The 24,026-nt window shown below is 39.9% G+C and overlaps 1 protein-coding gene across 3 annotated transcripts in view; it reads right to left on the bottom strand.

Annotated features, from left to right (window-relative positions):
- Positions 1-24,026, bottom strand: part of scube1 (signal peptide, CUB domain, EGF-like 1) — a 113,435-nt gene that overhangs the window by 78,276 nt on the left and 11,133 nt on the right. For all 3 annotated transcript variants that reach the window (XM_053313919.1, XM_053313918.1, XM_053313917.1), the window contains exon 3: positions 13,368-13,493. In XM_053313919.1, the coding sequence (XP_053169894.1) occupies positions 13,368-13,493 (126 nt within the window). The remainder of the gene's footprint in view (positions 1-13,367; positions 13,494-24,026) is intronic.

Raw genomic sequence — 24,026 nt, forward strand, 5'->3', positions numbered from 1 at the left:
GAGAGACAGGATGCTTTACTACTGTGTTAACCCAGGCAAAAGAGAGAGAGAGAGAGAGAGAGAGAGAGAGACTGAAACTGCACTATCTATGCGGGGAATGCAGGAATAGCTGCAAAATATGTTCAATATTGTCAAACTGATCCTGTGTGATTATATCAGTTAAAAAGGCTTTTTACTATACTGTATTTTATATATTTGTTGTTATTCGTATCAGTGTTAACCCTTACATACTGTTCACGGTCAAATTTGATGTATTTTTACATTTGAAAGCTGTAAAAACACCATATACATATTTCTTTTAGCCTGACTTTTCCTATTGTGACCCACAAGATACAAAAATGGGGAAAAAATGCATCATTTTCAAATGTTTGTACATCTGATACATATTTTTATATGTGCAAATGTAAAGTTTGACCTGTGTTTATTAAACAAATTCAAACTTGTTGCCTTTAAACTTGTTGTTGTATTCATCATATTCAATGTCTTTTTTCCATAAGATGACTGATGGAGAATTTATGAATGTGAATTGCTGTAGAGATTAATTATGAGTCAGAATATGAACAGTATGGAAGGGTTAATAATCTTCTGTACTGCTTTGGCTGTATAGATTCCTCATCTGTCATACCAGTAAAGCTTAGCCACAAAAATACAGTTATAATGTCAACATGTCCCTTTTATCCTCATCTTCTCTCTTGCTCTCGTTTCTCTTTAGTGAAGCGGCACCTACGTGGATTTAAGAAGATCCGAGGGGACCTTAAATAAAGCGAGACCAATGCTCCTCCGGTTACAGACCCCCCAACACCCAGTTCATTTAAGATAAAGGGAGGCCAGAGAGAGAGAGAGAGAGAGAGAGAGAGAGAGAGAGAGAGAGAGAGAGAGAGAGAGAGAGAGAGAGAGAGAGAGAGAGAGAGAGAGAGAGAGAGAGAGAGAGAGAGAGAGAGAGAGAGAGAGAGAGAGAGAGAGAGAGAGAGAGAGAGAGAGAGAGAGAGAGAGAGAGAGAGAGAGAGAGAGAGAGAGAGAGAGAGAGAACTGTATCACCGTACCAATGCAGCTGTGTTGGTGGGAGTTACTGTATACAGCTGTTAGAACCATTGCCAAACCAACTGCTCCATCTATACCGCATCCTTTCATTGAATGTTTGAACGTGCTGTGATGTGCAGTCCACTATGTGAGGGATTGCAGGGCTGCTTAATCCTCAAATGAAACACAGTGAGCAGTCGTGCATTAAGGTTTATTTTTCATTCAGCCCCATCCTGGATGAAGGAGCACCTACGGATAAAGTTTCAAAAAATTCTTCAGTTTTCCCAGAACATTTTGGTCATATCAATATTTTAGTATTTTCGTGGTCAGCGGTGATTTATGCTCACCATCCTTCCCTCCCTAAAGTAACGAGCATCCAAGATTCCAACCTTTTCCCGAAATCTGGGAAATATCAAATTAGAATTCCATACGCTTTTCCGATGCGCGGGCATGTTTGCGAAGCCGCGTGTCCCGTCGTCTTCGCTCAACACGCTCTAGATGGTGCTTGACTGGAAGAAAGTCCGATCAAGCTGTGTGCTGACTTCATTGTATTTCCTGGACTCGTAAGTCCATAAAGCTCCAGCTCATGTGTAAATACACTGGTGCGTTCGAGCTGCACAAGTCATTGTGTCCTCGCTGACCTCTGGACTTTTGCTTTCATTGTACTTCCTAACACTATTTCAGGCAAATCGTATGGTTTAACAGATGTCATTAATACGACTGATGCATTTCATTTTCAGACTAGAGGAAAGAGAGAGACACAGAAAGAAAGAGCGAAAGAAAGAAAGAAAGAAAAAAGAAATGTGGCCATCTCCTATTCCAATTGATCTCTGCCAACATTTCTGCATAAACACAGGCCACGGGGCCATTTTGCAAGTTTCGACCGGAGCCCCCTCTGTTTTGTTGGATTGTGCTTGTGTAAACTTGCGTAAAATGTTGTTTAGACACAACGAGGATGTGCTTGACACATCGGAGAGGGGAGGGTGAGAGGCCGGAGGGGAGACAGAGCGAGGGAGGTGAGGAGAAGGAGGGAAGGGAGTGAGATGAGGTAAAGGGTGAGGCGGGGGGGATGGAGAGATTTGTGAATAAAGAGAAGAGATTAATTTCAAAGTGGTGTCTATCTATTTTCATTTTTGAAGTGTGAATATACTGTACACTTAGATTTAAGCAACATCATCTGTGGATTTGGACAAGTGTTACTCTAGGATTGTCTAATTTGATCACTTAACATCTATGAAAGCATTAACATGAAAGAAGAAGGGTTGATAATAAATTGGGAAGCTACAGGAATGTTTATTATCTCGTTCCTGACCATACTGTACACTCCTTTATAATTGCACAACTCTGTAGAGCACTATAGTTTATCACTTCATAGAGCTGAGAGAGAATCACTCATAATACTGCAGTAAAAGTGCTGCAGTATTATGAGTGATGTAGTATACAGTATTACAGTAAAAGTAGTGATATATTATTATATATGACATCATTAGATTATTAATAGTGAAGCAGTGTTAGAGCAGCATGTTACTGTTGTAGCTGCTGGAGGTGGAGCTAGTTTACACTACTTTATATACAGTTAGCTAGTTTATAGTACTTAATATACAGTTAGCTAGTTTATAGTACTTAATATACAGTTAGCTAGTTTACACTACTTTATATACAGTTAGCTAGTTTACACTACTTTATATACAGTTAGCTAGTTTATACTACTTTATATACAGTTAGCTAGGTTATACTACTTTATATACAGTTAGCTAGTTTACACTACTTAATATACAGTTAGCTAGTTTACACTACTTTACTGTATATACAGTTAGCTAGTTTACACTTCTTTATATACAGTTAGCTAGTTTACTCTACTTTATATACAGTTAGCTAGTTTATACTACTTTATATACAGTTAGCTAGTTTACACTACTTTATATACAGTTAGCTAGTTTACACTACTTTATATACAGTTAGCTAGTTCAGTCCAGTGGTTCCCAACCTAGGGGTGGGGCCCCTCCAAAGGGTCAGCAGATAAATGTGAGTTCTGATACACAAATGTGTTTTCAGTTTTTTGACTTTTTCTCTAATCTTTGATTTTAACTGAAATGTTGGATCATTTGAACATTTATTGAAATGAAAGCATGTGAGAAGTTTAGAGGGGGAAAAAATCACTATTTGGTGGAGCTGTTAACAACTAGTGTCATCTTTAACAATGTGTTGTATTTTAAAAGCTTATTATATTATCCATTGTGTCAAATCTTCATCTTAAAGTCAGCTACCTAAAAAATTTAACTAAATGGACTTGGTTACTTTCCACCACTGGAGACTAAATGAAGGGTTATTTATACTTATACATATACTTATGCACAGGTTCACATTTTTCAGATAGAAACAGTTTTTAGTTGCTCATACTGTTTGCAATCCTAACATGATTCTAATGTAAATGATGGGAAACAAAGTCACAGTCCTCATTCTGTGCAGGTAATATGAGGCCTTAGCAGTTAGACTAATCAAGTTGGTATCTTCCAAAGTTATAATACATTTAATATTTTTGTGAAAGCTTTCCCTTGCTGTGTCGTGGTGGAGGGATAATACCTTGAAGAGAGACTCTATTTTAAAAAAAGACTGTAATTTCACAGGTACACACTAAATTTCTCTAATTCAGTCTGTTGAAGTCTCATATTGGCTTCAGTTGGAGGACTGTGGATTTTGTCCCCCATCACTTACATTAGAATACCATTTAGAGGCGATTACTTGACAGCCAGTATGGACAGAAACAATAACAACAAGCACAAACTGTTTCATTCTACATAGAGTGCTGTTTTAAGACAACCTTGAAAAAGTGTGAACATATTCTTTAATATAACTATGTGGGCATTTTTTCTACTTTTCACACATTTTCATGTACCGTCATGAAAATGAATTTCCCCGATTCCAGTAATGGATCACAGAAGAGGTTGGACTGAAATCTGACATAATGATGAATCCACAACAACTCAGTTTACAATAACATTTTTGAAACAAATCAAGTGGCTTTCATTAAAGGTGATTTGATAGCTTTATGTAAGCTTTGGTTTATTTGCCTCTTCCTTCCTCTCTGTCTCATCCCTCACCTCCTCTCAGTTACATGTTGGACCTTTGTGTAACTGGCCGTGGTCACTGACTCCCCGCTGTGCAGCCACCTCTCAGATCTCGCGTCGGAAAGAAAATAAACTCACGCGAGTGCACCAGGCATTCACAGAGGGCACTGAGCGATCGACACATTGAGCCCAGCTGTGTCCACGGCAAAACAAAATAAATAAAGTCAGAATCAAAAGGAAGAAAGGAACTGAACAGGACCCGCTCTTTAATCAGAGTACAATTAGGCAATCTTAAATCAATTAGTGCACTAACTTGTTGACACAATGCATCTGGGAGATGATGGAGCGACTTCCTGCACGCTCACGCAAACTGATTTCTTTCTTTTTTTTCAACACCCTGCAATTTTCCAAAGTGCAGTTTGTCATCCAGGCTCATTGAGAACACCACAGGGTTCTGAGGTTTCTGAGTATCATGCTTTAGGTCTATTAAAAGCCACAAAGTCTTTATTGTTTTTCACAGGCAGACCAAGAGCGTGCAAGAAAAGAAAGAAATAAATTGAGTGTGAACTCTGAGGGTGAAACAAACAAGTTAGACTAAAATGGTGTTTTCAAATGGAAGTGTTGCACTTTGATGCAACAAATGCATTTAAGAGTGTTGATCTGAAGGGTTACACTCATTGCTGAAACCTCTGGGGATGAAAAATGAAGCCAACCCCTGAAGTGCCAAAAATTGTAGTTCCTCAAATGGCCACTTGAGGCTGGCTCCAAAAACGAGTCTATTCCCATAGACCTCCATGTTAAAACTGCCCAACTTTACAGCAGAAATAAAAATGTTTACAGCCTGGTACAAAAAATGGTTCTGGTCTCTAATAGCCAATTTCCCCCTTCAAGACAATTGTACAGGGGGCTGACTTTTTATATAACCCACCTGTTTAAATTCTTAAGGCTTATAGTTATACACAATTAAGGGTGTGCTTTGGGTGACAGGTGGGTGCTGTCACAGGAAAGTTTCTACCACAGCAATAACAATGGTTAGGTAATGTAACCATTAGGGCAAGGAATTGTTTAAAAAATGAAGATACCAGTACCAGTCCAAGTACCCTGAAAGTGATAATGAAACCAACTGAGTACTTCATTCAATACCAATCAAACATTTTGTGCATTTGCTTTTATCCGGTGTAACAGTCGTGTAGTGTAGACACACTCAATAGCGTTTAGCTGGCATCTTGGGTGCTGAGCTGCTTAGCGCGCTAACTCAAATTCACCACGACTTCACTGCCACAGACAGGTTCTAGCTGCTGTGGTAGTTGGCCAATCACATGTCCCTATAAATTGAAGAAAGCTTGCGTTGATTGACTGTGTGCAAGACCATACAAATAGTCATATTTTCTAGCTCTGGGTGCAAAAAGGATCGATTGCAGGTATCATTTGATGGGAGACATTTTGAAACCACTTGGTATCGATTTATTTCGATCAATACCTTTAAAGCTATCAAGTACCGTTACCCAGCCCTAGTAACCATGGCTTATCCCCAGATTCACAGAGTATAGGCATTGCTATTTCAGTGTGTTTCAGCAGTTCATGAAAGTTAATTGTGACATCTTGGTCCCCTAAAAAAAGCCTTGTTCAATGCTTGTACTAAAAGACTCTCAAAGGAGTCGGATGTTCAGTTTTTTATAGTAAGAACATTTTGTTTTAATGGTTTTAAGCCTTTTTTTGCAAGGAAAAATTGCCTTAGCATTATCACAGTACACCATAGACTGTAAATGTTCCATGCTAATCAAGCTAACAGCTAGCATTAGGGTCGGCTCCGCCTTCTCATCCAAATATGGTCACTTCTGGCTCTGAAATTCCAAGGTGGTGACAGTCAAAGTACAAACTCGAGGCTTTGAAACGGGAGTTCCCAAACCAATGGGTGACATTTCGGTAGCAACGTCATTACTTTTTACAATCTATGGTTACAGCGAAAATAAATTCCCCTCTGACTGTGCTGAGCTTCAGTCTTCAGTATCTGCAGTCTCTGCTGCTGTAAAACTAAAGGAACTGAACCCAAAAGCTTACTGCAACAAATGTCTTCTTAGGATTGATGTGTTGCAGGGTTTGGCAGTATGTCCCCAGCTATGATTAATGAGTCAGAAAGCAGAGCGGTTACAGTTAGTAGGTCCTACATTCCTACCAGTCATGGAAGATATGATTTTAATTGAAAGCATCTTTGAAGTCATCGCAGCTGATTCAAGGCACAGCGCTGACGGACGATGTTATGACAGCTGGTCATAGAAGAGCTCAGACACTCTCTGTCTGTGGATGTACCCGCACTGCAAGTATTAATTGTGTGAATGCATGTATCAATGGGATGAAAGAGGAAGTGTGCGCAATCGTGTGCTCTGATCCATACAGTAAATCTCCTGGTGAATGAGACACTTGAGAGTGAGAGATTACAACAAACACTGGGGTCCTTGTTGACGGGCAGCGTGAAGATGAAGGCTAGAGCTCGGCTTAAACTGCGGTTTGACAATAGGCCGACATGTCAGTCTCTGAGCCCTGTGTTTAGATGGTTACCATGCATCACAGGGCACTATTTACCTCCGCAGCTAGTGATGACAGTAAACATAAAGCATCAGAGAGGCCGGTGACAGTACGGTATCCATGAGTCAATACACAGGAACGCATTACCCAATCCACAGTGTCGTATATCTTCTCAAAGTGGGCTAAAAATAGACTGATCCTACATAACACGCATCATACCTGAAATACAACCTAATCCTCTGGACAGCGTCTGCCGCTGCCAACAATCCTGTTTTTTTTTGTTTTGTTTTGTTTTATGGGGGTTTTTTTGAAATGTGAAATTTAGGGATTTTGTTCCAAAATGAGATATCCCACGTTTGCAAAAGCATAAATACTGCTGACCGTAGAGCAGGCCACATAACACAGGCCTCTATCTAAAGCTATGAGTCATATCTACACTTGTGCTTACAAACACACTTGTTCTGTCTGTTTTTGTGCACTCTCTTTTTTCTAACATGTATACAGCTGTTTGGACTGAGTACATGCAGAGTAAGCATTCACTGGGCACAAGCACACAAACAGTACTGTTAAATAAATGTCAATAATCAAACAGAATAAAATTCTACACATGAAAACCAGAAAGTCAGAGTTAATAAAACCATTAAATGATTAAATGTGACATATAGCAGCAGAGGCAAAGATGAATCCCACAACCAAGCTAAACTTCCATTGCTTCATCTTCATATCTCTTTGCTTCTATAAGATCAAAGCTGTACACAATATATGTGTAGCTGCCTTAAAAAGAAAAAAAACTTTGGTGCTGCATCATAATATCTTGCATCACTTTTGGAAGTGTTGGCAAGGTCAAGCAACCAAACGCATCTTAAGTGTGTGACAGATTTATGAGGAAAACTGCTCCGCCTGTCAGAGTTTGCAGACACAGCCCAGATCCATCACTCTATTCGAATTGAGATGCAACATCCAAAAACTATTCATCATGTTTCCTCCTCTGAGATCTGGATGCTGCCTGATTGCAAGGATATTCTTGTGTGACGTTCAGAAGTGAAATGCTGAGTGCTGCAAGAAGAAGAGCATGAGGGTTTCCCTCACTGCAGGAAACACACTCATTCATTCATTTACTGCAGTTGTTTGGTATTTGTACTTGAGTACTACCATTTTCTATATACACACACAACATATGATCATCTCATTACAACTGAATATTTACTACTTTGAATATTTCCACTTTAAATAAAGGCGTTTTACTTTGGAGTATCTATGCATTGTGTATTGCCACATAAAGAATGAAAACTGACTCTGACACTGCTATTAGGTACAGTAATGCATTAGTTAAACCTGATCACTGTCACCTTAATATTCATGTCACACCAGCAGAGGAATTGCTACACCCAATGTAACAAAAAGTATGGCGTTAATAGCACGTTTTATTACAGCCTATAGACGAATCCGCCAGCTGATTTATGCCATCGTTACTGCGGTGTCAGAAAAACTAACACATTTACACTGACAGTGAAAGCAGAGATGTTTGGGTCAATCACAGTTGGCAGTTATTCAGTCTCAAAGCACTAGTCTGAAATTAATTATTACGCAGGCTTTGGGGAAAAAATAACATTAAAACGTCCAACCTCTGCAGTCTAGTCCCAGCAAGTAACTCCTGCTGATTATAAGTCATACAACTCCATCATTTTCTTGTATCGTAATCAGAAGAATTGCATCATTTAATGAGAATCTGAAACACATGATTCTATAAAGGTGGAACGTCGGCCAGGAGACGTTCCACGTCCCGTTAAGAGAGTGCCCAAAGGGGAGCTATGCGGCTCACCAGTGGCCCCATAGGTGGATAAGTTTTTAGCTGTCCCCCGAAGGTGCTTCATCACTCTAAGTGCAATTGAAACATGGAGTTTTCATGGAGATTTGTAAAAATATTGATTTCATGCAGCAGAGAAGCTAGTGGCTTTTTATTTCCATTACTTCCAAAGTCTCAGTTTACCATTGGAGGTTTTATTATATAACAATGTTCTGACCACACTTGGTCTTTCTCAAGGCAAGTTTTGTAGCTCCTGGTTTTTGGCGTCATTCACCATACAACTCTTACTGAACATTTATTTTAACCGTCCTGTTGTGTTCCTGTTGACCGTGCAACTTTTGTCCTCCAAAATGGACCCGGTGTGGTTTGGCTGTTTATAAAGCATAAGGTATAAATTATCACCCAATTCTGTGTTAGACCATATTAGCCAACTTCATTCCAACTTATTACCACAGATTTACACAGATTTTTGGTAAATTATGGTCAATAGACCTTGTTTAAATGAAACTATACCTCATTTTTGAGTTTTAATTCAACTGGGCTAAATACAGGTCTAAAAGTTTGAAGCTCCAGAACAATACTAATCATTGGGGCTAAAAATATTGGGTTTGTTCTCAAAGCAGTGCTAGAGAAAAGGTCAGTAGGCCATTGAAATAAAAAGGGTTAATCTTCTTGGGAGCACAAATGTACTCTGTGTACTTCACTGTAACCTGTACATTAAATGTGGATACATTTTAATACTGTCATGTCATGCCGTGATTAGATAATGCTAATTTAAACGGAACCATGAATGTCCAGAGCAAATTTCAACACTAAATGTCGCCATGTGCTTTACCCCACTAATAACATGAAGGCAACATCTCAGTGAGCATAAACAATATATTAATAATTATGTTTATACATGATTCCCATTAACACTCTCTACTATCTATACTTGTGCTGCTGTTACCTGATGATTAATGGAAGTCTAGTAGAAACATCCAGTGATTGGTCTCACTCGATTGATTTAAAATGTAATGAAAGAGAAAGAAGGGAAAGGGAAAGGACACCAGACAGCTATTAAGGTAATTAAATGAAAGTCAGTCCAAGGTCAGCAGACAGACAGGAATAGTAGAACAGATCAGAAGGAGAGAAAAAAGACAAAAGACAAAGAGAGAGGAGTAGATGGAAAAACAGGCAGAGCGAGACAGACAGTGAGAAACCGTGAAAGGCAAAGAGGAAAAGAAATATATGACTGTGAGGAGAGAGGAGGGACAGGAAGAGACACAGAGAAAAAGGTAAAGAAATGAATGAATGAAAGAAGTCATAAAAGAAGGAAGGAAAAAAAGGAAATACTGGTGGAAATAAAGCAAAGAGTAATGTACAGCAGGATTAAAGGAAAGGATGAAGGAATGGAAGTAAGAGAGGAAGGACAGCTGAAAGAAGTGGTTGTAATGAGAAAAGAAAAAAGTGAAAAAGAGAAACTGGCGAGAATAGAAAAATGAAGAGGCAACAGATGGATAAAAGGGTGATAGAAAGAATATAAGACTCAAGGGAGTAAGGAGAAGGGATAGAAGAAAGAAAAGAAGCAGCTAAGAAAGAACAAAAGGAGAGAAAGACAGAAAAAAGCCTAAATTTAAACAAAGGAGGAAGGAATGAGCAAGCCTGTTTGAGAGAAAGAAAAGAACAAATGAAAGAGGGAAAAACAGATGATATAAGTAAGCAAGAAAGAAAGGAGAAGTGTTACACAGTCTGTACTGACTTTGGTTGTGATCACACAGATCCTCCATCTGATTTCACACTTTACTGCCTCGTTTGAACTCTGTTACCAGCTTTTAATTAGAAGCAGTTCATTAAAGCTGCATCCAGTCATCATTCAATAAAGACCCTCTCCTGGTTTGAGTCAGACGCGCGCCAGTTTCCTCTCTAGCCGGGCCGTTAAAAAGAGCAGGTGATGATAGCTTCCACGTGACTCCAGTTGGTACCGTTTGAATTAGCGGCACCAAACACGTGTGGTGAAGCCCCCCCCCTCCCTCCCCCCGCTAACCTCATGCCCCCTTTTTCTCCCATTTAACCACAACACATAGAGCGACGCGGCGGCTAAACCACGAGCTAACAGGCTGCAGACAGTCAGGGCCCATTTACAGACATCCAGCAGGAAATAAACAACACAAAACAGTGTCAGACACAATTACAGCGACACCTCCCCTCTAACCAGCTGCCCTCACAAGGAAAACTGGCACATTCTGTTTTTTCTTTTTTTACAATCTGGGTCTCATTTTTATAGTTTCCCATCATGTGTTTTTTACACACTGGTTTCATTGGAGAGATAAAGGGACACTGAAGCAACCACGGCTGAATTCTAATGTGGGAATGTCATACGCTGCAGTTCCTTTAATGGCCACTAGATGCTTGCTTTAAAAAAAATCTAATCATGGAAAAGGAGAATAAAACCTTGAACTTCTCTTTAGAAATACAAATGAATACATGTGTGTGTTATCCTGTGTGTCTTAATTATTAAAAATATGATTTGTATGTACTGCATATTAAAAATATATAACTTGCATGGTATGTTTAATTGACAGCTTTGTTCACATGCTGGACCTGCAATACTGTGACTGTACACTATCTAACACAGCCAGTGTTCATCAGTATAGATACTATGAATCACTGCAACATTATGCCGAGTGTGCACATAAATGAAAGTTGAGTCAGCATGTTTCTCATTCTACAGATTTGTTACATTCATATTTGACATAACTGTGTCATGCTTAAATCTACATCACTGACATATTTAACCCAATTATATAATACCTGCTTATTATTAAGTGAAAGTTGTACATGTTAATCTAAAGGTTTTATTGTTTATTGCATTCCTGAGCTACTCCCTGCAGTATATTTCATGACATGCTGTGACTGTATGGAACAACATGGAAGCAGGTCATTTGCTGCAGCTGGAATAGCAATGGTCAGATCAGAAAACACGTCTATGTGTCATAGAGTGCATGGACCAATAACATGCTTTTCTATTATATTTGGAGGAATTGTTAGATTCCTGCTGTTGTAAAGCTCTTTTTATCACTAACTCCCATTTCTGCATTCCATTATTTATCCAGTGTGCTAAATGCTAAGATAATGAATATGATTGATGAAAAACGTCTGTGGAAAATTCAGCCAAAAACATTAGACATTAAACCTTTGGCCTTGTCAAAAAAAAGAACAGAACAAAACACTTTCACTCTCATGGATACTGATAGGCCCAATTAGATATTAAAGCTAAAACCAACCACTTCTGGCTGCTTAACCCTTACATACTGTTTAGGGTCAAATTTGACCAATTTTTTACATTTGAGAGATGTAAAAACACTGTGAAACATTTCTTTTAGCTGGACTTATCCTAATGTGACCCACAGTATATAAAAAATGGAAATAAAATGTACCATTTTTTAAAATTTTTGTGCGGCTGAAAATTCCAAAATCAGCATTCAAACATGTTGTATTTATCATATTCTATGAAATTTCCTCCTAGACCGTAGTGACTGTGAATGTCTTTTTTCCATAAGACGAATCAAACAGAAGCATTAATCAAACATTTATTAATGACGGAAGGGGAATTTATGAATGTGAATTGGTGTAGAGGCAAATTATGAGCCAGAATATGAATAGTATGTAAAGGGTTAATACTCTCAGTTTTTGGCAACAAAATGCTTTAATCTTTGTAGCGAATGACAATGTGGCACTTCTGTAAAATATAACTCTTAGTGCAAAAGGAAACTTCTACTCATGCACTAGAAACTAGAGAGGCATGTTTGAACTTGGGCACTGAATTTGAACCATTTTTTATTTGACATCTTTGGCCAGGGAACTTTGAATTTTGTGATAGCAGAAAGCCTTAACTCTGCTTTATATCAGCTGTCTGAAAGTCGTTCCTGTGAGGGGAATCTACAACTCAGCAGCTACTCTGCACTGCTGGCTGCCGCCATTAACACTCAATCTCTCACTCAATCTCTCCAAAGGGTCAAAGAAGGAGCTGCAACACTTACAAATGCCAAAACATATCCCCACCAAAATGCGCCGACATCACAAAATTGACATGTTTTTTTCTATGTTTTTAATTTGATTTTTTGCTTTCGTCAGTCAGCGGTGGAGGACAGATGGGATTAAATGTGTTTGAGCACATCCGTGCGCGGCTACGTGTTGCGCCGGGGCAGAAAAAACATTAGTCTGGCTGACGCTAAGTCAATAACACAGCACTGGGGCTAAATGGGCTGGATCTGTCAGTAATAAAGCACAGCCAGATATCTGTAGGAGAACTCTTCAACCCCGACCGCCCTCCCAGAGAAACAAGCATAAAACAGCACAAATCATGGAAACCCTCCAAACGATGACAGAGGGACTCTGCGGAGAAAGGCGAGCTGAGCCAGACGGGCTTAGGAGATACAAGGACACACACACACACACACGCACATAGACACGCACACACAGGAACATCTACACACCCTTAACTATACTCTCTTGGGCACGGACAGACAGACATATCTATTCACTATCACACACTGAATCACACACCCTCACTTACTGATACACTCCAAAAGGATATATTAACACTTTGTCACACTTAGACATGCACATCACTAGACAGACTTACCATAGGCCTGAAAATTCCTCTTAACTTTGTGGTTTTGATGAAGTATTTCTTCTTCTTTATTGTTTAATAAATGGAAAGTGGATTTTTTTTTTGTCTTCCTTCAGTCTCACTCAGCGTCAAAACATCTGGACAAAACTCCCATAATTATACTGTATAATAAAGAATATATAAATAAAGGTAAGGCCTTTATTGGGTTTAACTTTGACCGATGTCACAACTATTTTGATCCTTCCGTTCCATAACTTTCACATCAGAGTAGAAGCTAGGGGGACAACATTCACAGAAACACACACAGAGAGGAAGAACGAGGTGTTCGTACCCAGACAGTTGTGTCCGTCGTGGGCCAGCATGAATCCATCGTAGCAGGTGCATCTGTAGTTGCCCGGTATGTTGATGCATTCGTGGACGCAGCCCCCGTTGTAGTCGTTCTCGCACTCGTCCATGTCTGAGAAAGAAAGAGAGAACGATGAGATAATGTTATAAGACAAAGTCTGAAACTGAAATCTATTATCTTCCGTCAGTCTGCTGCTGTAGTAACAGAGACTCGATTTTTCTATTTCGACTTGCTGAGTGACATAATCCATCACAGCGAACATAAAACTGCTATTAGTAAGGTCAAAGTTCCAGATTTATTGTTTTCTTGTCAGTGGCGCATAACGTTACACAGTCCTTCCTGTCAATCATCTGAATCCTGCAGGAAGAGAAGAGCTGGAAATACGTTTTCAATTACTTTTTATCATATTCAAACCATATTTGGTGTTGAAACACTGAAGCAAAATTTACACTGACAAAAAAATGATAATCCCTTAATAAACTCAAATTAGACACCTTGCCTATACAGTTTAAATGGGAAGTAATTGATTTCACTAACACATTTTTAAAGGAAAATTATGACTTTTTCCCCATTTAATTCACCCATTTGCCATCTGTTGTCATTTTCATGGCACTTTTATGGAAGTAACAAGCGCTCTCATTGGCTGTCCCTTGCCCTTGCTGCCAGCATGCATCACAGTAAGCACCTCTTAAACTTTGAAGGCTGTACACATGAATTATATCTTGACATTCAGTTGACAGTCGGCGGTGCTAAATAAAGTGGTAGATGACAGCGTTATTACAGTATGTTACTAGCAGGAGCAGTAAAAAACAGCAGGTGTCTGCATCCAGCACATGATGATGAAGGTGATAAGGATGATGATGATAATAGTTTTGTCCTCGGGGGAGGAAATTCATGGTGTGTCATAGGTAGGAAATTCAAATAGTCAAACGTTTGGACACACTCGATCCAGTTTGCAGGTGTCCTTACTGCACTGCACTGTGCGTGTGTGTGTGTGTGTGTGTGTGTGTGTGTGTGTGTGGGTACTCAGGATGAGGTAAGGTGGGGGCATCTGGATCGGGTGAGGAAGAAGAGGAGAGTGTCAGCTGGTGCTTACTTGTCTTTTGATGACCCCCCCCCCCCACCACACACACACACACACACACACACACACACACACACACACACACACACACACACACACACACCCCTCCACCTCCATGCTGAGCCAGCGCAGGCTTTCACAGGAGCTGCTCACAAGTGGTTGCCATGCGGAGCCATTTAAACAAACAGCCCCCCCCCCCACCCCCCCTCCGTGTGAACAGCAGGAGATCCGCCAGGCAGCGAGGAAGACCCCAGCCCCAAACCCTCCTCCTCCTTTCTCCTCTTGCTCCTTCTCCTCCCTCCTCTTACTCCTCCTCCTCCCTCTGCACTGAAGATGACAGTGCAGGTGCCCTCTGCTTGTATATGACGACCGTCTCACTCTCTCTGTCACTTCCTCGTGCCAAATAGGATGTCAGCTTGATTAAGTCAAAGTCACTTTGAAAGCTGGCATTTCATTACACGGTCTATCCACTCCCCTCCTGGTTCTGCCTTATGTCTTCTTATTCTTTTCTATAACTGCTGTCTGTCAGCATGCATCGCCTCCACCTGCATACCTGATAGCTTATCTGTCTGCCTCCCCATCTGTCTGACTGCATGTCCTTCTGTTTGGCCAACAGTTTGACAGCTGATATTAATACAAGATATTTGGAGGCTGGAGTCATTGAAAGAAGCCCTCTATGTAGAATTGCAGTTGTGATAACACAGACACTTCACAATATAATCAGGGTTGTTAAGGTAATTTTGGAAATGTAATACGTAATGTAACTATTTCAATGGCTTAATCAATGTAATGTAACTTATTACATTTGATGACTTTTCTAATGTTCTAACCAATGTGTTAATGTGTTCCCATTAAGCACCAAACTCTAAGTTCAGCTGTTTTTCATGGATACTGACATGATTTATAAGAGATTTATAAAGCAACATTTATCTCTCATCTGAAAATGTATTCATTAATTCATGCAGATTTTGGAATATAAAATAAAGATATTTGATGAAAAAGTAAAAGTTTGGCATGAGCTTAATTGGTACTGTGCATACATTTAAGCCCATGTGTGCTCTAAATAAGCCCACGTCATGATTTATTTACGAAATATAAAATAATATTGATTTCAAAGAATTAAAAACATACATATGTATTATATGGTAAATATTGAAAATCCTCCTGAGTAAAATCTTAAAGGTGTAACCTCCTTTGTAATCATCAACATTTCCATCAATAACTGTAATTTAATGACACATTTTTTCTCAGTAACTGTAACAGATTACACTTACAGACTACACTGTTACATGTAACTAGTTACTCCCCAACACTGAATATAATCATATCCCAAATAACACCACAAACTCAACAACCCATCCTTTACACAAACTGCATTTATAAACTGATATTGCATGTAGTTATTTTGTATTGTTCAGATGTTGATGCCACTAGCTGCAAAAAGGAGCAATGCATTGACAAATACTGACTGACAACATATTTAATTTGCTTTTTCGACAATATCCGCTCACGAGTGTGCAAGAGGCCTAAACCGTAACACATACAGGATTCAGGATGGAAAGTCATGTGCTTTATATGCCCACAAACCACCCCAAACACCATTCTTTTGATATCTGTGTGGTAAAAGAAGTGGAAAAAAAAACTTTAATCTTAATTTGTAGGAGAAGAGGGTTGGTGAGGCACGTAGAAACTGGTTTGACTAAAGCGGATCTGTAGAAGAAAACTCAAAAGGTCCGTCATGTTTGAATTTTTAAGAAAAGACTAATATGGGCTTGAGGCATGAGTCGGGCCTTTGTGTGTTTGGAGCAGGAAGCAGAACTGTCAGGGAGTCAAGTTGAGCCAGGTTTGATCGATGGGTGGCTGATGGCTCCAAACAGGAATGAAGGAGTGAAACCCTGGCACACACAGCAGCGATGGGCTTCACACACACACACACACACACACACACACACAAACACAGTGACGTAATTCTCAGCCTCCACATCCTGTGTATGGACGTAACCCAGACCTAGATAACTGAGCGTTTACTGAGCAATCACACCATAAATGCACAAACACACACAAAAAACAACGCGCAAGCACAATCAAACAAACCCATTCACCGCACTTTTCTCAAAACACTTCCTTTCACATGATTAACACTGTGATTTTGGCTCGACCGTGATCTCTTTGAAGAGTCCAAAAGTGGGCCGACGTAAACATGAAAAGATCCTCATCTGAGAGGTTTCACTTGGTCTGAAACCATCGTGACAGAAGACAAATCAATGCCACATTCTGCACCATGAAGATGTTTACCGGAAGCCAATTACGCAGGCCAGCACACATCAGGGCATTTTAATTCTGTTTGTCTGATCTCTGACATGAAAACCCCGCCTCTGTGCTTCAAGGACCATTCCAGCATGATTGGTGTTAGAAGATTAATATCATCATATTGCATCCAGTTCTGTAATATAAAACTCTGACTTAATCCTTCTTCAAAAAACTTCTGAAAACTGACCTTAATGATCTTTAATTGCATGTGTAAGGACAGCCAGAGCTCATTTTAAAAGGATGGAAAACATAACAAAAAAAATCAATCATGGTGGAATTGTGCTTTAAAGAGCATGAGCTTTGTGTATACAAACTCCTCACAGCCATCACTGGCTCATCCTGAAAGGCATTTGCAACCAATTAGGGTGAGCTGGAATGGGCGACTGTTTGGGGAAAGGTTGTTTGGACACTTTGCTGTGCTGCCAGCTCGGATGGCGTGGTTCAGCGCAATGTGGCACCTCCTATGTGCTCTGCTTTTCATCTGTCGGAGATGGAGGGAAAGAAGGTAAAGGCTAGAACTGAGGGAGAATGAGGGGAGAGGAGGAGTAGGAGTGAGGGGGGGGGGGGTCTCAGCACTGAGGGTGAATGTAAAGCAGCAGGTGATTAATTGGTGTCTGAGTTGCTTCAAACACAGACTGAGACTACATCAACACTAAGCTGGCCCGAATCTCACTCCTGTTGTTCGGACATTTCTTTACAAATCAATCTGAAAATGCTCATTTTAACATGTAGGATTCAATTGTATCCAACTGAAAGAGAAAGTTTCAAGTGTGGTGAAAAGCTTCCTGCAGGCTGTGCCCCGCTGCCAAGAAGGCCGGATTGTTGAATCGTCTGTTTTGAAAAGTTACAAAAGTAGTCGTACTTTGTCTGAGGCAGAGCTAAGCTCAAGGCTGAAAAGACTCACATCCCAATGGCTCAATTAAATTAATGGAACACATTTATATATATATATATCTTTCTATCAAAACTGACCTATGTACATTAAATAGTATATCTCTCTAGTACTACCTGCAGAGAAATTAAAAGGTCTAATGCTGTAATCATAAGAGTTATGGCTTTAGCATAGTGGACAGCAGTTCAAATTGTAGTAAAGCATGATATACAGTAGATTACTGATGTTAGCTCTGTTTTAACAAGCCCATTTAAGACAATTCTAGTAATCATGGCTACCAGACTTCAACTTCATGTTCACAGGTCGACTGGCTCTCATTACTGCAAGCAATCCTGAACTTTGAGTCTTTATTATTTTATGGCTCTGTATCATTGACATATCTGTCTGTGTCTGTTGTCAAATGAGTACAACTTCACTTTATTAATTATGGTTTGTTTAAATGTTGTGGTCATCTGATAACTGCTATTAACAGGCTTTAAAGAGCTGCTACGTTTAGCTAAGTGCCCAACAATCACTGATAATCAAGAGGTGATTGGCCTAGGAAATATATGGGTCAAGTCTCCATTTAAAGCACAAGAACATACTGTATATGCTCTTCAACTGATTCAACTGAAGCACTCGGTTCCCGTAATCAGTTTGTTATGTGAAAATAAAAGAGGATAAACTGTTTGGATGGTGGTGTGTATTGAGGTGATGAAGAGAATGGGACAGAGGGTTTGAACTGTGTGTGCGTGTGTGTGTGTGTGTGTGTGTATCAGAGAGATTACAGGGAAGCGGGAGAGCTTGGTGGAGGGAGGAGGAAGGTGCCTCGTAGGGTCTACTTGGCCCCAAACGGTGCCACTTCCTGCCCCTGAGCTGTTGTTGACATCTGACAGCGGTGCCCCGACAGCTTCGAACTGGCTGCTGCTTCCGCTCACATACACACGTTTTCTAATTGCCGGGGAAATGTTTATGCTCCACGTCTCATCAAGTGAATTAGGCGCCTTCACTGACGGCCCCATGCCCTCTAACTGAAGGCCAGAGGGAGGGGAGGTGAAAGGGAGGGAGAAGGGCAGGAGAGGGGATGCTGCTTTCATTTCATGCAGTCTGAATGTGATATTTTCAACATCATATAGAGTGAATATTATTTTAGTATTGAGTGAAATTAGAATTGGTTACGATTTATATTCTCCATGTGAGTAGAAATAATTCCAGTGTTGCTAACATGTCTACTGATAACACGGTAGCCATTTTCCTGAGGTGATAAATGGCCTTCATTATCACAGATATTTTGACATGTCATAGCAGGAAAAACAGGTGTGATTAATAACATTAACAATGGCCTTGATATCGTGCATGCTGGCTCATTGGCACTGATTACTGGGACACTTACAAGACTCTGTTGAGGCTGTTGACAGAATACAGAAACAACATGGCAAACAAGCTCTAATAAATTCTCCACAACACCAAATGACAATTAGAAGCTAGCACGCTTGACGTAATTATATTTTTTTCAGGAATTGGTGGAACCAAAACAGGAAAGGGCAAGACGTCACATTTGTCAAATGGCCTAAAACACAACCCTAAATAAATGCTAATGTTGCTATGTGTGTGCTGGATGTGTTAATTCAGGCAGTTGTTTGCTAACATGTTAGCTATAATAAACTTCCTAGGGTGATAAGATGTTAGGTCTGTGTATGTTAGCTTGTTTTATTAGACTTACAGTACATTCATTCACATTCATTCATTCATTCACATTCATAGCAAACAACATTAAAAGAAAAACTACACCAAACCCACTGTACTGTACACTACTTGCTCAGCACCAAATAACAGAAAGACAAAGTTAGCGGCTCACAAGCTAGCACGATATTTTTCTCAGGAGTTGACAGAGACCAAGACAAAGCTAAAAGGAGACTTACATGTGTCAGGTGCAGGTGGCCAAAAAACACAATTCCAAATGAATTCTAATATTGTTCCGTGTCTGCTGGATGTCCAAGTGTAATATTAACTACTTGCCAACACATGAGCCAACTCTATTAAATTAATGGCATTTTTGACATTTCATAGACGAAATAGCAGTGAAAACACAGGTGTAATGAATAACATTAACGATGGCTGAATTCCACATAGATTTTCCTGTTAAACGGCCCTGGTATTGTGCATGCTGGCTCACTGCCAAGGTTTACTGAATAGTTAAATGGAGTGAAGCCCTCAGTTTTATTGGTTGTACTTGCACCTGTATTTTTGCAGCGATTACAGGTCAGAATGTCTGCCGTGAAAAAGACTTACACGCCAGCTTGATTTAAAGTTCTACTGCCCATTTGTGTCCAAAAAAAGAAAAAAGTAAGCAGTTTTCCACACAGCTCCTCATGGTAATGGACCCAAAGTGCAGCTACATTACAAGCATGACTTCCCAAACATTTGCATCAAACTTGTAACCATATTATATGGCGGATGAATGTGGCTGACGTCTGATTGACAGCCACATTAAAACGTATTAGTTAAAGAGCAGAAAACAGAAGTCTCAAATTTGACTCTGAAAGTAGATAAAAGGAGTTTTAACAGGCTTCAGGGGCCATTTCCACTCGATCGAGTCCCAAAATAACAACCATGTGTGCTTATTCAAGAGCTTGGATGACAGGGCAAAACCAGAAAGAATCTAGACATTTTTATTTTTTTTTAACTATAGCATTTCACATTCCATTACCCAGGCTAAGAGTGCGGCCGGCTGCGTTGTCAAGAACAAGCCAGAAAGCAACCGCCTGGTTATCAAGTCAAGGCCAATAATCAGGACGGATATTTTCTTTTACTCTGCAAATGATATAAAGGCCCAGAAAATGTCTGCACATCCAACACACACTGTAAATCTCACACTGTAAAAAAAATAGCTGTGAACAGTTATATACTGTTTCTGCACAGTTAATCAGTGAGAATGTTTTTAGACTGTGTATTAGGCCTAAAAAAAAGTAACTAACATGAAAAAAATCACAGCTGGGGTGTGTGGGGACAGGGCAGCATGCCCTCCCTTCCCCTTTTCAAAATCCAGTTTGTGTCCATGTAAAGCCCTAATATATTCCACAGACAAGTAGTGGACATGGACAGCTTACCTTCATGGTTCTAGAGAAAACTTTGGTGTCTGTGGACGTGTTTCATGCATTCAAAAATCACTCACTGAATGAGCAAGTGACCGTTCTTTCTTTGCAGAGGGGATGAAAAGAAAGAAAAGAAATATGAGGATCTATATATCTGCATATTTAGTACTATTCTGGAAGAATTTAGAATGATGACCAACTTAATTATTTCTGTGATTTTGTAAAGAAGAGAGCCAAAGAAATGCATTATGTGATCTCAAATTTGAATAGCGTCACTATCAGTCTAGGCTAGTGATCGACTGATTACCGACCTGGCCAATTATCAGATCCAATATTCAACATTTTTACGATTATTGGAATTGGGTTTTTTTATCTGATTGCTGATTGCTGTGTGCGAGCAGAGTTGTGTTTGCTGCAGATATCACCAAAGTTGCAATGAACATCACAATGCTCTACGCTGAAGTTATAGAAACACCACAAAATAATTGATAGGCTATAACGTTATTTCTTGCACGTCACATACCAGGGCCGGTCATACTGTTAGTGTCAACCAACGACTACTAGTAAGCTTACTACAGTGTGTCCTGAAGCAGTCTCTGACTCTGTTTCTTGTAACTGTAAGAGAGGTACAGGATTGTTGTTAGCGACGCCAGATGTAATGGAACTGCATCTAAGGCCTGTGTTAATCCATACATGGACTGTTTAGATGGTGTACAGTTGTCAGAGTTGAATAGTCTATTACTATTGTACATGTTCAGCTCTAGTTTTCATTAGTAATGAAGTAGCCTAGTTGTGAACGACAGGATCTCTGCTATCACGTGTTGTTAATTTATGACATTTAAACAGTTGTCAGACAAATGTAGTGGAGTAGGAAGCTGAGCTGGAAGTACAATGTAGCATTAAATGGAAATACTCAACTACCTTAAAATTGTACACTACTTGTGTAAATGTACCTAATTACTTTACACCAAAGTTGTTTTGCTGGAATAAATTAAGCATAATCATGCATGACCAAGATTTTCATTTTTCATGGGAATATATATTAGTTCTTAATATTATCAGTAAATAATTGGTATCGGACCAAGAAAAAAAAAACACATATTGGTCGACCCCTCACTGCAGATTGTTCGGGACTTGACAGCATTTTGGATTACAATATCTCTTTTTTAATTTAAGAGTGCTTGTGTTCTTGTCTGTTGATGGTATCACAGATGAATAATATGAACATTCTTAACATCCTACAGCGTTCTAACATTACTAGTTAACATCTGACTGCAGACTAAAAATGAGGATGCAGCAATCTCGGAATATTCATACATCTGCACTGGAAGATATGTGGAAAACCACAACTCCTCAAGAGCTTGAAAGACATGGACAGTGCACTTCATACAGCATGGTGAGCAAAGCAACAATCCATGCATGTATGAAAAGAAATGGATGCAGAGTTCAAGGCGAGGCTCCTTTCATACTGATGAAAGTTGCACAGTGGCGCATGAAGCCAAAAAAAGCCATTTCCTGCTGTAAAGACTTGGATGTTGCTTGAATTCAGATAAAATAATCACCTGAATGGATCAAATCTTATACTGAAACAAGTCATTTGTCAACATGACATTACATTTCCCATGATTTTGTATGGGAAAAATGCTTTTTGGGCCCAAAAAAGTTGTAATTACACAATTTGGCCACTATGTCAAATTGGCTTCAAAGGTTGTTGCATGAAGGTGGAATAACCACAGCTTGAAACTGATGCCAACTGAGAAGTCCAATACGCTAGAAAACAATGGTAAATGCCTTTCAGTGCAGGTGTGGAGTGAGAACTCAAGCTACACAGAATTTCGTTGATCCTTCTCAGCTTTTTCCTGAGTGACATTTCCACCCCGATAGCGCCAGACACCATCTGTCAAAAATTGACAAGGAACCTGGTTGGAGATGCTGGCTTGAGGTCACTGTGTCTATATATAAAGCCTGAGCCTCAATGAATCTGACCCGCTCCACTGAGTCTGAGCTGAGACAGAGAGACAGGAGAGGCAGGGAGGTGCACCGACGGAATCTGTGTTAGGTGGCTTGCACGTGTGTGTGAATTTAGATATGTATGTGTGTGTGTGTACGTCTGTCTCTAGCCAGTGAGGAGAGCGGCTGACTGATGACGGAGGTGCAGACGCCAGGCAGACAATGGCCTAGTAATTGTCTGCCACTTCTTCCCTCTCGCCCTCCCACCTGCACTCTCCCTTGCCATCTATTCTTCCCATGAGATGCCCTTTCTCCCTCTGTCCCCGTCTCTCTGTAAAGCAGGTCAGGCGTTCGTCACTGTGGCTCACAGTCAGGGAAGAGTTGCTGAGTACAATCCAGTCTAAAACAAAGGCACTTCTTTCGATCTTCTGTGCAAAAAAACCCCCACACAATTCTATGGCACGCAGCTAGTATACTAACTTCCATTTACATACATCATGCAGCACCTGTGATTCTGCTGAAGCTGGCCTGGGATTGCAAGAAAACAGACGAAACCTTGATTTGACATACAGGAGAGAGCGAATATAGACAGTGATTGGTGTTAATATGACCACCTATAGTAATGGTAATTGATCACCTTAAGTACTACTGCATACAATATGTGAAAAAGTAGTATAAAGCCTTTTGTGTCTCCAGAGGGAGCTATGTCAAATCTGATAACTGCCTCAATACCCACTGCATTATTTCACAAAAGGAAGAAGAATGTGTGGAATTAAAAAGCAGATGCAATCTCTAGCTCTGCTGTATCTATCTGTTTTATAGTTGTGAGCTGTCAGTAGTGAGTCTGACAATGTTATAGGGGTTTTATTTTAACACCACGCTATCAAGCAATGTCTCACTTTCCTTTTATAAGTCTGTTTCACCTCTGATGGGTCAGAAGTGTGCTCTTTGCCACCTGTAAATACACCCAACCATGATGTCACACCCAACCAATGTGAACATTCTTGCATACAACATTAACTATGCTTGGTTTGTCAGCTACACATTGACTACACCATCAATACCTGTGTTTTTACGACTCTATTACCAGTGTTCAAGTGATGTTTCCTTTACCTGATTCTCATTTAACTACTTGCTCCAGCACAGAGACATAAATAAATCTTCAGCTGAGACGTCGGGCACCTACACAGAAATGCAGATGTTTGTGTGAATGGCGAGGGAATAGGCGAGCGTTGGTGTTAAAACACATAATGAGAGGGAGGAGAACGGTGCAACGGGCAGTTGCTGATGAAAACCAATCAATTAGCCTGTAAGTGACAAATGCTGAGTAAACA

Source organism: Scomber japonicus, chromosome 23 (assembly GCF_027409825.1).
Source record: "Scomber japonicus isolate fScoJap1 chromosome 23, fScoJap1.pri, whole genome shotgun sequence".
NCBI classification, from domain to species: Eukaryota; Metazoa; Chordata; class Actinopteri; order Scombriformes; family Scombridae; genus Scomber; species Scomber japonicus.